The following is a 13,392-nucleotide window of genomic DNA, read 5'->3' on the forward strand; positions in this document are numbered from 1 at the left end:
TTCCTGTCCTCACAAACCTTCCATCTGCCAGGAAGGCCAGAAATCAAACACGGAGACACCCTCGAGGAAATCCTTGTTTGTAACAAGAGCTGTCCCTAGGTCAGGGACGGTCAGGACAGGCCTCTCTGAGGAGGGGGTGCTGGAACTAGGTCCTGAAGGAACACAATGACATGGCAGAGAGAAGAGCACGTGCCAAGGTCCTGAGGCAGAAAGGCTGTGCTTCCTTCAGCCTCTCTCAGGGGCCCCACTCCTCCGCGACAACTAAATGGAGACAGGCTGGACGTGATGCTTTAGTCACAGCACAGTTGCCACCGCTACCACCACCCCCCTCCCCCCGATCCACATCTTAGCTCTAGTATAGCCTCCTCACTCACTCACTGCCTGCCACCGAGTCCATGCTGACTCATGGCGACCCTGAGGACAGGGCAGAACTGTCCCTGTGCATTGCCAAGACTCTTTATGGGAGTAGAGAGCCTCCTCTTTCTCCCCAAGAAGCAGCTGGTGGTTTTGAACCCAATGACTTTGTGGTTAGCAGCCCATCATAGCCACTACACTGCCAGGCTCCTGCGCAGTCTAAGTGCTGGAGGAAGCCCTGCAGAGTCCATGGCGAAGCTCTTGGCCACGCAGGGCTGCGGCCCATCCAGGAGAAAGGGCCTGGCCATCTACTCCCGTGGGATAATGTCTAAGCTGAAATCCTACCAGGATGTGCTTTGGGGGGAGGGGACTATAGGTGGGAATGCCTCCATGGCCCACCACACCAACAAGGAAGGAAGCAGGCAGAGTGCAGCAATAAGGAAAGTCCAGAGAAAGAGGAAGGCAGAGGGGAGGGGGCAGTGGGGTGGAGGTGAGTGCTGTGAGGGAGGGGGGCAGGCAAGGAGGAAGTGGAAGGGAAGAGGAGGCTCCCTTGCAGTGGGGTGCATCCCTCCCTGCCTGGCCCAGTTTTAGAGATGCCCTGTGGCCTAGGGTGCTGGGGTGCCGGCAACCCCACCCCCACCAGGGCCCCAGGAGTGGGAGCTTCCTTGCCTGACACCGGCCCCCTCCCCCTGCCACTTCCTCTGTTAGCTGAGGCCTCCCACCCCCTCACCACTTCCTCTCAGAGAGAGGCCCTCAGCAGGCTCAGCTGGAGTCCGGGCTCAGCCTGGGAGGCAGGGCCATGCCTGGCAGGGCTCCCAGGGGAGCACCACCCTGGGATGACCCCGCCCTCTCCTTGAACAGGGCCCCCCCCACCCTCCAGCTCCCACTAGGGCTGGGCCTAGCCTCCAGGCCTCTGAGATCTGGGCTGAAGTCCCCATCGGCTCCAGAGAAGCTGTGTGGCTTGATCAGCAGGGTGGTCACTACTTATCAGTGGTGGCGTGGAATATAGAGGCCAGCCCTTCCCCTTCACGGGGACTCTCCTCAATTCACTGCCATGGATGCGATGCCAACCCATCATGACCCTTGGACAGGCTGCCACTGGCCCTGTGAGTTTCTGAGACTGTAACTCTTTATGGGCCTGGAAAGACCATCCACTGCCTTCAAGTGGCTGTGCTTTCAAACCGCTGACCTAGCAGTTAGCAGCCCAACATGTAACAATTGGGCCACTGGGGCTCGGCTATCATGGGGCCAACAATGGAGAGACAAGAAAGAGCAAAATGCACATCCGACTCATCTGTCTTGTTCACATTGGAAACCACAGAGCCTGGCACAGAGCAGGGGCTCAAGACCTGATTCTAATGGCTAACATTGAGTGAAGCTCCTCTAAGAAGCCCTGGTGGCACTATGGGATAAGCATTGGGCTGCTAACCACAAGGTCCATGGTTCAAACCCACCAGCCACTCCAAGAGAGAAAGATGAGGCTGTCTGCATGCACAAAGATTTCCAAAAATTGGCCAAAGCTTCGGAAACATTGTCACTTTGCCTTAGAATCAACTTGGATTATGGCTTGAGAAATCTCTGGTTGACACAAACAGTTGACATGCTTGGCTACTAACTGACAGGTTGGAGGTTCAAGTCTACCCTTGGAAGAAAGCCCTGGTGATCTACTTTGGAACGACCAGCCATTGAAAACACAGAGGAGTCATATGACACACAGGCGACTGGCTTTATCTTCGACCAAGAGATTTACAGGGCTGGTCTCATTTCAAGTTCCAACAGCTTTCTGAGGGGGTACATAACCACCACCACCACTTTCAGCTAAAAAATCTGAAGCACAAAGAGCTCATTTCCCAGGTCCATACAATCCAAGAGGCAGAGCCAGGCCCAAACCCTAGGAACTCACCCCGTGTCCATGTCTGACCCCTGGCAAATGTGAGCTTCCCGTCTTGTCTTCTTCTCTCTTGCTGCCTTTCCTCCTTACCGTCAAGCCTTAACCACCTAGAACAGTGGTTCTCAACCTTCCTTTCACACAGTTCCTCATGTGGTGGTGACCCCCCAACCATAGCATTATTTTCATTTCTACTTCATAACGGTAATTTTGCTACTGCTATGAATAGGGCGATCCCAGTGAAAGGGTCCTTCGACCCCCAAAGGGGTCTCGGCCACAGAGAACCGCTGACTTTGAAGAACCGCTGACTTTGAGAACCGCTGACTTTGAAGCTTCTGTGTCTCCACCTTCACCTCCAACATCCCCTTCTCAGGTTGGCCACCTTCCACCAGTCACTTCCCTTCCCTATGCTCCCTCTGGGCCTCAACCACATCTGGTCTTCCCTGCCACACTGGCCTGTTGCAGCCTGCGGGGCTCAGTCACTCTTACCCAGTGACATCACTCATCATGGCCACCTTGGTCTTAGAAGACCAGGAAGTCTTGATCTGCATCTCCCAACTGTGTGACCGCAAGCAAGCCACTGATCATCTCTGGTCATAGTACTCCTCACTCCCATCCAAAGCTGGCCTCTCTAACATCAACTGGCTGACCTGCTCAGGCTCTATGGGACTTGGGGCAGGCAAGACATAAGCTGAGGTCAAAAATACCAATGGCAAATTCCTTGGCCTAACATCAAGGCCTTCTTAATTAGCACTCACTAATTCCAGAAGAGACCACTCCCTGGAGAAGGACATCATGCTTGGGAAAGTGGAGGGGCAGCCAAAGTGGGTGAACAAGTAAATGTGGTGAAGAAAGCTGATGGTGCCCGGCTATCAAAAGAGATAGTGACTGGGGTCTTAAAGGCTTGAAGATAAACAAGCGGCCACCTAGCTCAGAAGCAACAAAGTCCACATGGAAGAACACACCAGCCTGAGTGAGCGAGTGGTCCCAAAGGGATCAGTTACCAGGCATCAAAGAACACAAAATCATATCATTGACTGCACACCTCCATGATAGGATCGCTGAAGACAAATGGGTGCATAAGCAAATGTGGTGAAGAAAGCTGATGGTGCCCGGCTATCAAAAGAGATAGTGTCTGGGGTCTTAAAGGCTTGAAGGTGAACAAGTGGCCATCTAGCTCAGAAGCAAATAAGCCCACATGGAAGAAGCACACCGGCCAGTGCGATCACGAGGTGCCCAAGGGACCAGGTATAAGGCATCATGCAAAAAAAAAAAGAAAAAGATATAAGTGTGTGTATGTATGTGTATATATGTGTATATGTATGTATATATGTATATATATCATATTAAATGAAGGGGGAAGTGCAGAGTGGAGACCCAAGGCCCAAGTGTCGACCAATGGAGATCCCCTCATAGAGGGGTTTAGGAGAGGAGATGGGTTAATTAGGGTGTGAGGTAGTATCGATGAAGAACACAGCTTTCCCCCGGATCCTGGATGCTTCCTCCCCCCAACTACCATGATCCGAATTCTACCTTGCAGGGCTGGATAGGACAGAGGCTGTACACTCGTGCATATGAGGGTTGGAGGTACAGGGAATCCAGGGTGGATGATACCTTCAGGACCAAGGGTGAGAGGGACGATGCTGGGAGAGTGGAGGGTGAGTGGGTTGGAAAGGGGGAACTGATTACAAGGATCCACATGTGACCTCTTCCCTGGGAGAGGGACAGCAGAGAAGGGGGGAAGGGAGACTCCGGATAGGGCAAGATATGACAAAACAACGATGTATAAATTACCAAGGGCATATGAGGGAGGGGGGAAGGGGGAGGGAGGAGGGGAAAAAAAAGAGGACCTGATGCAAGGGGCTTAAGTGGAGAGCAAATGCCTTGAGAATGATTGGGGCAGGGAATGTATGGATGTGCTTTATACAATTGATGTATGTATATGTATGGATTGTGGTAAGAGTTGTATGAGTCCCTAATAAAATGTAAAAGAAGAAAATTGAAAAAAAAAAAAAAAGAAAGTGGAGGGGCAGTGACAAAAAGGAAGATTCTTTCTACAAGAAGGACTGACAAACGCTGGCTGACACAGTGGGCTCAGGCATAGCAACCACTGTGAGGCTGGCGCAGGACTGGGCAGGGTTTCGTTCTGTTGTGCTGAGTCTGAACCTCGATCACCACTACCATCTTCCAAGTCTAGACTCACCCTGGCCAGCCCCACAGGCCACGGCCAGCCCTCAAGCCCACTAAGCACTGTGCCTGAGAGGCCACAGAAAGGGGCAGAGGGGTGGGTAGCAGCAAATAGTGTAGCTCAAATGTATACCGTGCAACATAGTAGCCACCAGCCTCACACCACATTCCAAAGACAGAGAGTGCAGATATGAATACAGAGGTATACATGTGTACATATTCCGACTAGCTGCCATTGAGTCATTCCACCTCATAGCAACCCTATAGGACAGAGCAGAACTGCCCTGTGGTCTTCCCAGACAGCCAATGATTTTGGAAGCAAAAAGTCTCGAAAGCTTTCTCCTATGGAGTAGCTGGTAGTTTCAAACGGCTGAATTTGCGGTTAGCAGCGCAACACATGACCCACTATACCATTAGAGCTCCATAAGTGAGTGTGTGTGTGTGTGTGTGTGTGTGTGTGTGTACACACAAATACAAATATATTCCATCAAAGCTCCATGAATGATTACTTTAGATATTCTGGGTTAACTCACATATACTACTAAAATTCATTTGTCCTGTTTTTCTTTCCTTTTTTAATGAAGCTGATGTTGAGAAGCTGCTAACATCAGACAATGCACAGGAAAACTGCCCCGTACAAAGAACGACAGGGCCCCAAACGCCAATAGAGTCAAGGGGCAGAACCCTATCTAAGGGTTGCATATACCCATTAAGTACATTAAGCACATAAGTACATTAAGTCATGGGAACTGACCAGAGCCATATCTGTTCGGTACCAAGGAGTCCCTGGGTAACGGAAACGGTTAATGCACTTAGCTGGTAACTACAAGGTTTGCGTTCACCCAGAAATGCCTTGAAAGAAAAGCCTGGAGTTCAACAAGCGGCCATCTAACAGGGAAGCAACAGAGCCCACAAGGAAGAAGCACACCAGCCTGTGTGACCATGGGATGTCAACGGGGATAGGTATCATACATTCAAAAACAAGCAATCAAATTGTCCTGAAGGAGCGTGGGCAAAGTGGAGACCCAAAAACCTACCTCTAAGATAATTGGACAGTCTCTCACAGAAGCATATGGAAGACATGATAAATCTAGGCAGTGGTATAGCACTGATGAAACACATAACTCTCCTCTAGTTCTGTAATATGCCCTCCCCTTACTAGTATGGCCTTTTTTTTCCACCTCATTAACCTTGCTAGACCTGCGTATGTCCATTTGTATAATTAAGAGTGCTAGATGCATGACAGCCAAAGTAGCTATCCCTTCAGAAACAGTAAGGGGGCGCCATGATTTCCTGCGGGTGCGGAGCGAGGTGGTGGTGGGAGCTGATGGCAATGACGACCCACGTGAGGAGAATGAATAACAGTATTGCAGGTGAACGGATACACTGAATGGTGCTGGATACGGAAAAGAGTAACAATATATAATATAATAGTAAGGGTGGGTGGGGGAGGGGAGGGAAGGGAAAAAGAGGAGCTGATATCAAAGAGTTCAAGAAGAAATAAAATGTATTGAAATTGATGGTGGCATTTGTACAGTTATGCTTGATCTAACTGAAATACAGGGTTGTTAGAATATCTGCAAGAGGTCCCATTTAAATAAAAATAATAATAAAAAGAAAATCAAAACCTGTCTCGGGGTCTGCTTCCGTATAACCCGCCATGGAAAGCCCTACAGAGCACCGAGCTACTCTGACACACTTGAACTGACTCCACGGCAACCAGGCCTGTCACCAAGCACATCAACAGTAATACATTACTTTTGTTTCCTAAGCACTTCCTGGATGGGGACCAGGTGCTAAAGACATCACCAGGGAGGTGCCATTCTCAGGAGGAGCATGGCTTGGGGCTTGAGGAGCCCTGCTGGGGCAGTTGTGCTGCTAACCTGGGCTGCTCTTGCACTTGGAAACCAGCAGCCCCTCTGCTGGAGAAAGACAGGGCTTTCCACTCCCTTCCAGCGACAGTCTCAGACACTCAACAGGGCAGTTTGACCCTTTCCTTCAGGGTCACTGAGTCAGCATTGACTTGATGGTAGTGAGGTAGCGAAGCGGCTTTTATTTGAGGGGGGGGAGGTATTGTTTATTTGTTTGTTTTGAGTTTTTGAGACACCCAGGGCTGGAATGCACCTCCTAAGGAACCTCAACTATCTTCCCCCAACTACCAGCAGTGGGGCTGGAAGGAACCACCAGGATTGCCCTGGGCCCTGGGGTGCAAACCCCTAGCACTGTCTTTCTTAATCTGGGTAGCAGCAGATGGGGAACAAGAGGTCTCGCATGGGTGAGGGAGCCGGGGTTCAGCTGGCTGTTGAGTTCATTTCTTTAGGATAAAATGAAGCCCACTGCCAGGAGTCCACTCATGGTAACCCCATGTGTCAGAGATCACCAAGCCTTTCTTCCGTGAAGGCACTGGATGGGCCAATCTCTGGGTGAGTGGTAGGGAGCAGATGGAACTACCAGGGTCTCTCTGGAGTCGCTTCCCAGGGCACCCGCCATATGCCAGCGCCCAATGCATCCACCAAGCAGGCGGCATCCCAGGAGGGCTCAGACCCCTCTGTGGCACAACCACGTCAGGAACCTTGCACAATAGCAAAGGTTCTTTCTGTTTAAAAATACTTGGCTGAACGGAAATAAGGTTACTGCTGGCAGGGGACTGGGAGTGGGGAGGGCAGATCTCTTTCCGGAGGAGGGGAGGCGCCCTGGAGCCCCCAAAGGAAGCGGAAGCCTAGCTTTCACAGTATTAGGCAAGAGAGGAGGTAAAGGGGAAACCTCAGCCTGGGGGCCAGCGGTGGCTGTAGGAGACAGGATGTCGCACTTGAAGGATGCAGGTTGACAATCATGCCACAAAGCCAGCCCAGCTACTAGCTCTCAGCCAGAGCACGGGACAAAGGGAGACTCTAGTGTCACATGTGAGAGCCGTGGGGGTAAGGTGAGCAGCTAGAAACCCACAGGGCCGGCCAGTCTAGTTTGTCATAGGGGTCACCAAGAGTGGACTCAACTTGATGGCAGTGAGAGCTTACTTGTTTGCTTGTGTGTTTTGTGTGTGTATTTCCGAGAAGTGTTATATTTTAATTTCATTGTAGCAACCCTCACATGTGCATTCTCTTTGACCTAGTAATACCTTCCTAGGAGTGGAGCCTAAAAAAACCAATCATTTAGGATAAAGAATTTGAGGAGCAAGGCAGTTCAACCACATATAGGCAGTTCTGCTCCCAGGCTGCTCATTGTAAAACTGGAAATCTGGGCCCACAGCCTCGGATCCAAGGGGGCTTCAAAAAGTTCAACATGGTAAATGCGATGAACGTCAACGAATTTCCAAACGGCGCCAGTGTCCATGTTTGTATTATGCGTATAACTTACTTTAATTAAAGAGAAAATAAACAATGTCAGGTCTAGGGCCACACTGACCTAGATTAACATCCTGGTTCTGGTACGGACTCACCATTTACAAAGCAGATAACGACGGTGCTCTTTTTCACTGCGTTCTTATCCTTTGGTTCCCTACGTCTTTGAGTGTCAGGTACTTCTTCCAGTTTTCTCTGTGAGCCCCGTGGTTTTGATTGCGTGCCTTCATGGACTTTAGGCGCACAGATGTCTCATGGCGGCTGAAGGAGCCTGAGTGGGGGGGTGGTTATGTGTTGGTCTGCTAACCACAAGGTCAGCAGTTCAAAACCACTGGACGTTCCAAGAGAGAAAGACGAGGCTTACTACCCCTGGAACCCAGAGGGGCAGTTCTACCTGGTCCTCTGGAGTCACTGTGAGTCAGAATCTACTCACCATAATAAGCATGCACAAGCTGTTTACAGTACACTCAGCATTTAAGAACGTCAACGTTCTCACAGTATAACAGTTTCCCAAATGCCTCATAAGGTTAGGATGCGAGATGCTGAGCCACCCCAGCAGGTTACCTGCAAGGCACTTCCAACAATGTAAGCAAAAGCTTTAGGAATGACAGGTAACATACATTTAAAAGACAACACACTGCCATCGCTAGGATTGCATTTCCACATGAAGATTAAAGTTTGGAAGGAAATATATCCACATGTGAACAACAATGGATGGAGGCATGTGGGGATTTTTTGTTGTTGTTGTTGTCATTTAAAAACGTCTATATTTAATTGTGGTTTTGGTGAAAGTTGACACGGCGCATTCGACTTCTCCTTAGTAACAGTCCATAATCACAGTAATCTAAATTCACACTGGCCACATTTTCCATAGCGGGTCTGGTCAACATTTGCATCTTTCCATTCTGCTTGTTTTGTTTCCATTCATCTAGCCTCCCTGCCCCACCCCCACCACACACTTTGCCATCCTCGCTTTAAGGGAAACATGGATGTTTGGAAATTGGATGTGGTAATGATAGTACTACTTGATGTGATTGAAATATGGAATGATATATGTGTTAAATCCCAACTTTAAAAAAAATAAAAATAAATGTGGACCATTTGGTCTTATTTATTTTTAGATGATTAATATTTAAAGAAGTGCACTGCTCATGACGACACTTTCTTTTATGAGCTAATCTATTCTCTGGCTGAAAATTGACCTCCAGGACAGGCTTCCTTGCCAAGTTCACAAGGTATCTTGGGGTCCCTCTAGTGAGTCTCTTCCAGTCCAGGAAATCTGGCTTTTAAGAATTTGAGTTTGTTCTACCTTTTACTCCCATTCCACCTCGGACCTGCTCCTGTGTCCTTGGTCAGAACAGACCGTCGCAGTAGTTGGGTTTCTTTTCAGCTGGTTTGCTATGTTTTGGTTTGTCCCCAATTTTAAACTTCTCATTCATTGCCATCGGGTCGATTCCAACTCACAGTGGCCCTAAAGGACAGGGCAGAACTGTCCCATTTGGGTTTCTGAGACTTTGCATCTTTGGGGGGGTTGAAAGCCTCACCTTTCTCCTAGGGAGCAGCTGGCAGGTTTGAATCCCCACCTTGTGATGAAGTCAGTGTGTAGCCTACTACATCACGAGGACATACTCTTTTGAAACTGTTAAAGCAACTAATTTAAAGGCAGCATCTGATCAAAACCAAAGGGACTTCCAAGAAGCAAAATGCCAGCCTAACCACTTACATTTCTGCACAATGCCTGTCCCTTTTCGGTGCCTGGGTAGCTTTCTCCCTCAGCTACTAGGACAGCAAGCACTCCCTGCTGAAGGGTGCCTTTTCCACTCAATACCGTGCCAGACACTTCCCCACCTTCCTACAGCATGTTCAGAATACAAAATTTTAAAAATCTAGAACAAAGACGTGTTAATGAAGAAAAATCTGAAGTCAAGTAACTTGTGAGCTTTACTTTGTATCAAGAAACCGAATGGATGTGATTTTCTTTTGTAACTAGTTTGCAATCAGTTGAGCTCTAGATGAGAATGAGCTTGACCTTGCACAAAATCAATCTAATCTGCCTCTTTTTCTCCTGAGGCAGACAGATAAAGGCAAACAGAAAGGCTGGGGGGAAAGGTGCAGCGTCAGGGGAGTCCTAAAAAACTGTTAGCGCTTTGGCTTTGGAAAACCAGGAGGATACAAAACTAGATGTGAATCAGATGAGCTCCTTGATACAAAACTCCCAGAGTAGCAGGCGAATCTAACAGGACAAAGGCAGGCAGACATGACAAGCACACACATGATACGGAGAATCTAACAAGTACAAATGCAAGGTCCTGCATTTGAAAGACAATGCGCCAAGTGACACCAGCAGCAATTGGTGAAGGGATAGGGACCCCTGGGTGGTACAGTTAGGCCCACCAAAAAACAGAGCCCATCGAGAGGTGCCTCAGAAGAAAGGTCTGGTGAACTGCTTCTGAAAAATTCTCTCACTCACTCACTGCCATCGCCTAACTCACAGCAAGCCGACAGGAGAGAAGAGAACTGCCCCGTGGGTTTCTGAGGCGCCACCGTAAGAACAATGGTGAGGATGACGGGACTGGGCAGTATTTCATCCACTGTATACAGGGTCGCTATGAGTTGGGACCGACTCAACACCCAACAACAGCAGCCGCTCTATGAGCAGAAAGCCCTTCCGTGTGGCCCTTCTGACAGGGATGGTCCAATGATCTTTCAGAGGGGTCCACTACATTCACAACTCTCCACACCAATTTGGTTACTTGTTTTTGAACTTCTGATACCTCTTCCTGTCAACACCTCATGACCATACATGCTTCTTCCACGTGGGCTTTGTTGCTAGATGGCTGCTTGTTTAACTTCAAGCCTTTCAAGATCCCAGATGCTATATCTTGTAATAGCGGGGCACCATCAGCTTTCTTCACCACATTTGCTTATGTACCCATTTTGCGTAAGGGCTTATTTGGGCTCTCTCATTCGCTGCCACGAGTCAATTCTGATTCACAGGGGCCCTACAGAGGACTGTAGCACTGTCCCTTTGGGTTTCTGAGGCTGTAAAATAAACAGGTGTAGAAAACCTCATTTTTCTCCTGAGGAGTGACTGGTGCTTTTGAACTGCTGACCTTGCAGTTAACAGCCTAATGCATAACCCACTCCACTGCCAGGGTAGAAAAACTAGCCACGAAAAACCCCAAGGGGCACAGTTCTACACTGACTCACATGAGGTTGTTGGAATCGACTTGCCTGCAGTTGGTCATAGGGAACAAACATCTGTTTAACACTGACAGTGTGTACTCAAAACACCTACTGAATTGTCTGCAGAAAGTAGAAGATGGAGTGAGCTAACCGCAGGTGGTCAGAGCCCATCTGGAAGGGTAGACTTTGTCCTAGGCAGACAGGGTCATAACAGCACGTGGCCAGAGAGGCTATCTCCTCCTGGCCTGGAAGGATAGATTCGGCTATGGAAAGGGCAGGGAAAACAAGCACTAACTCTCTCAAACAGAGAAGGGTAAAAAAAAAAAAAATCAACCCAAAGGCCAGGGTGTGAGCGACAGGAGAGCCGCCTCTGTAACCACAGGACCTTTACTCCTATGGGGCTCCCGCCCTGTAACAGGAAATGCTGGCTGCAGTGGAGATGCTAAGGTTACAAAGGCACCCACTGGGGCCGCTGCTCTCTAAGCATGTAGAGCGGAGCTGCTCAAACTCCCAAGTGCTTAGGAATCACCTGGGGATCTTGTTAGAATGCTGACTCAAATTCAAAGCCTCTGGGGTGGAGTCTGAGGCTCAGCATTTCTAGTAAGCTCCAGACCTTGCTGCTGATGTTGGCTTGGGGACCACACTCTGAGTAACTGGGCTCTGAGCCACTTTCCAGTCAAAAGGCCCCTGTCCTCACGTCTGACCTGGGGAAGTCCCGCTTTCCCAACAGACAATGGTGGGGCTAGAGTGACCCAAACTTCAGGGTTCCCAGGAGGGTGATGGCGTTTTAGAACCGAGGGCGCTCTACTGCTTTAGGAAGCCCACACTTCGCTTCACAGGTGGGAGTCTCCCAAGGAAGCTTTTTCCCTCCAGGGAAGGCGATTCAAGGTGGGGCGGGCGGGCGGCGGGGAGTAGGTTCTGCTTGTAGGTGTTGTTGAAAGCCCCAGTGCAATTCAGCAACTCAGGAGGACCGAGGGGACAGAAGCCCACAAAGTCCTGCTGCAAGCTGTCTAGATTTCATCAGCACGGCCCCACCCACCCCTCGGTCGGTATCCCTCGAGGGGAGAGGTGACTGCAGACAGGGTGACTCCCCCGCTGTGACTCAGACACACAGAATCAAAATCTGATGCCCGTAGCCCAGCATTCCTGGGGCCCTGGCTCCCCTCCACCCAGCCCCGCCCACGATTCCAACCCGAACTTCAGACTCCACGTGCCGAACCTCGCCCTACCCCTGCCCCCTGCCCCCTGCCCTGCCTTTGGCTTTTCTTCAGGTGTCTTCTCCGCCACTCCAACCTCACTGGTCCCAACCCTCCCGACGCAGCAGGGCTTCCCCAATCGCCTGGGCAAACCCACAGCCTCTGCGCGGTCTCTCTGAAAAGTATGTCTTGTAGCACAGGGTTTTTTTGGTTGGTTTGTTTTTAACTGCGGGTGCTACGGGTGGCCCTCTCCAATGCTGGGCGCCCCTTTGTCTCCCCCTGCGTCGCCCAACGCAGTGCCGGGCTCACAGGAAGTGCTCAAAACGGAGCTGGGTAGGCAACAGCTGCGGTCAGTGGGAGCATCCAGCTCACAGGACGGGACCGGACTGGGTGGGGTTCCCCGAAGAGCAAGGGTCACTGAGGCCAAGGCCTGGGACCCCGACTTTTGGGCCAGGGCAGCCGTAGCTGGGGTTGCCTGGGGCCGGCGCCCCTTCCTTCCGGAGCCCGGGACACTTGCCCAGCCGCCTCCAGCGCCCTCACCTTGTAAACCTTGCCGAAGGCGCCGTCGCCCAGCTCGCCCACGATCTCCCACACCTCGTTGGGGTCCAGGTCCCGGCGGACGTGCTCGTATTCGCGGGACTTTCTCTTCTCGAAGGTGGACAGGCGCAGGATGCGACGGAAATTGGCGAAAGCCATGGCTCTGAGCGCGCGAGCCGCGGGGCGAGGTGGCGCCGGCTCGGGCTGTGGCTGGCAGTGGCAGTGGCAGTGGCAGTGGCGGCGGTGGCGGCGGCTGTGCCTGGGCGACCGCGGCGCTCGGGGTTCTCCCCAGACCCGCCCTGCCCCGCAGCGCGGCCCCGGCAAGTGCGCCCTGGGTTGTGCCGCGACCGGAGACCCGGAACCGCGCAGCCGGCCGCGGGCCCGCCCCCGCCGGGTCCTGTCCGGGGGCCGCCTCCGGAACGCCGGCCCCGCTCCCGCCGCGCCCTCCGCCCACCTCGCGAGCCCCGGGACGCGTTCCGGGGACCCGGCCCCGCGCCCGCCCACCGGCCCGCGGCTCCACCTGCCGCTGCCCGCGGCGTCCCGAGACCCCTCATTGGCTGCGCGCGCTCGCCGACTCCGCCCGCCGCCGCAGGGCACTCTGGAAACTGTAGTCTCCCGCGCCCCGCTCCCGCCCGCGCCCGGCTGCTCTTCGCAGAGCTGAGGGGACCCCACGGCGGAACCGTCCTGGGTCCGGGGGACCGGCCGT

General features: G+C 51.6%; 1 protein-coding gene across 1 annotated transcript in view; it reads right to left on the minus strand.

Moving 5' to 3' along the window:
* STK10 (serine/threonine kinase 10) overlaps positions 1 to 13,095 on the minus strand; it is a 140,488-nt gene extending 127,393 nt beyond the window's left edge. Inside the window, exon 1 of the mRNA XM_075541947.1 lies at positions 12,690 to 13,095. Coding sequence (XP_075398062.1) covers positions 12,690 to 12,845 — 156 coding nt within the window. The 5' untranslated portion in view covers positions 12,846 to 13,095. The remainder of the gene's footprint in view (positions 1 to 12,689) is intronic.
* Positions 13,096 to 13,392: the final 297 nt, after the last annotated feature.

This window comes from Tenrec ecaudatus, chromosome 2 (assembly GCF_050624435.1).
Source record: "Tenrec ecaudatus isolate mTenEca1 chromosome 2, mTenEca1.hap1, whole genome shotgun sequence".
NCBI classification, from domain to species: Eukaryota; Metazoa; Chordata; class Mammalia; order Afrosoricida; family Tenrecidae; genus Tenrec; species Tenrec ecaudatus.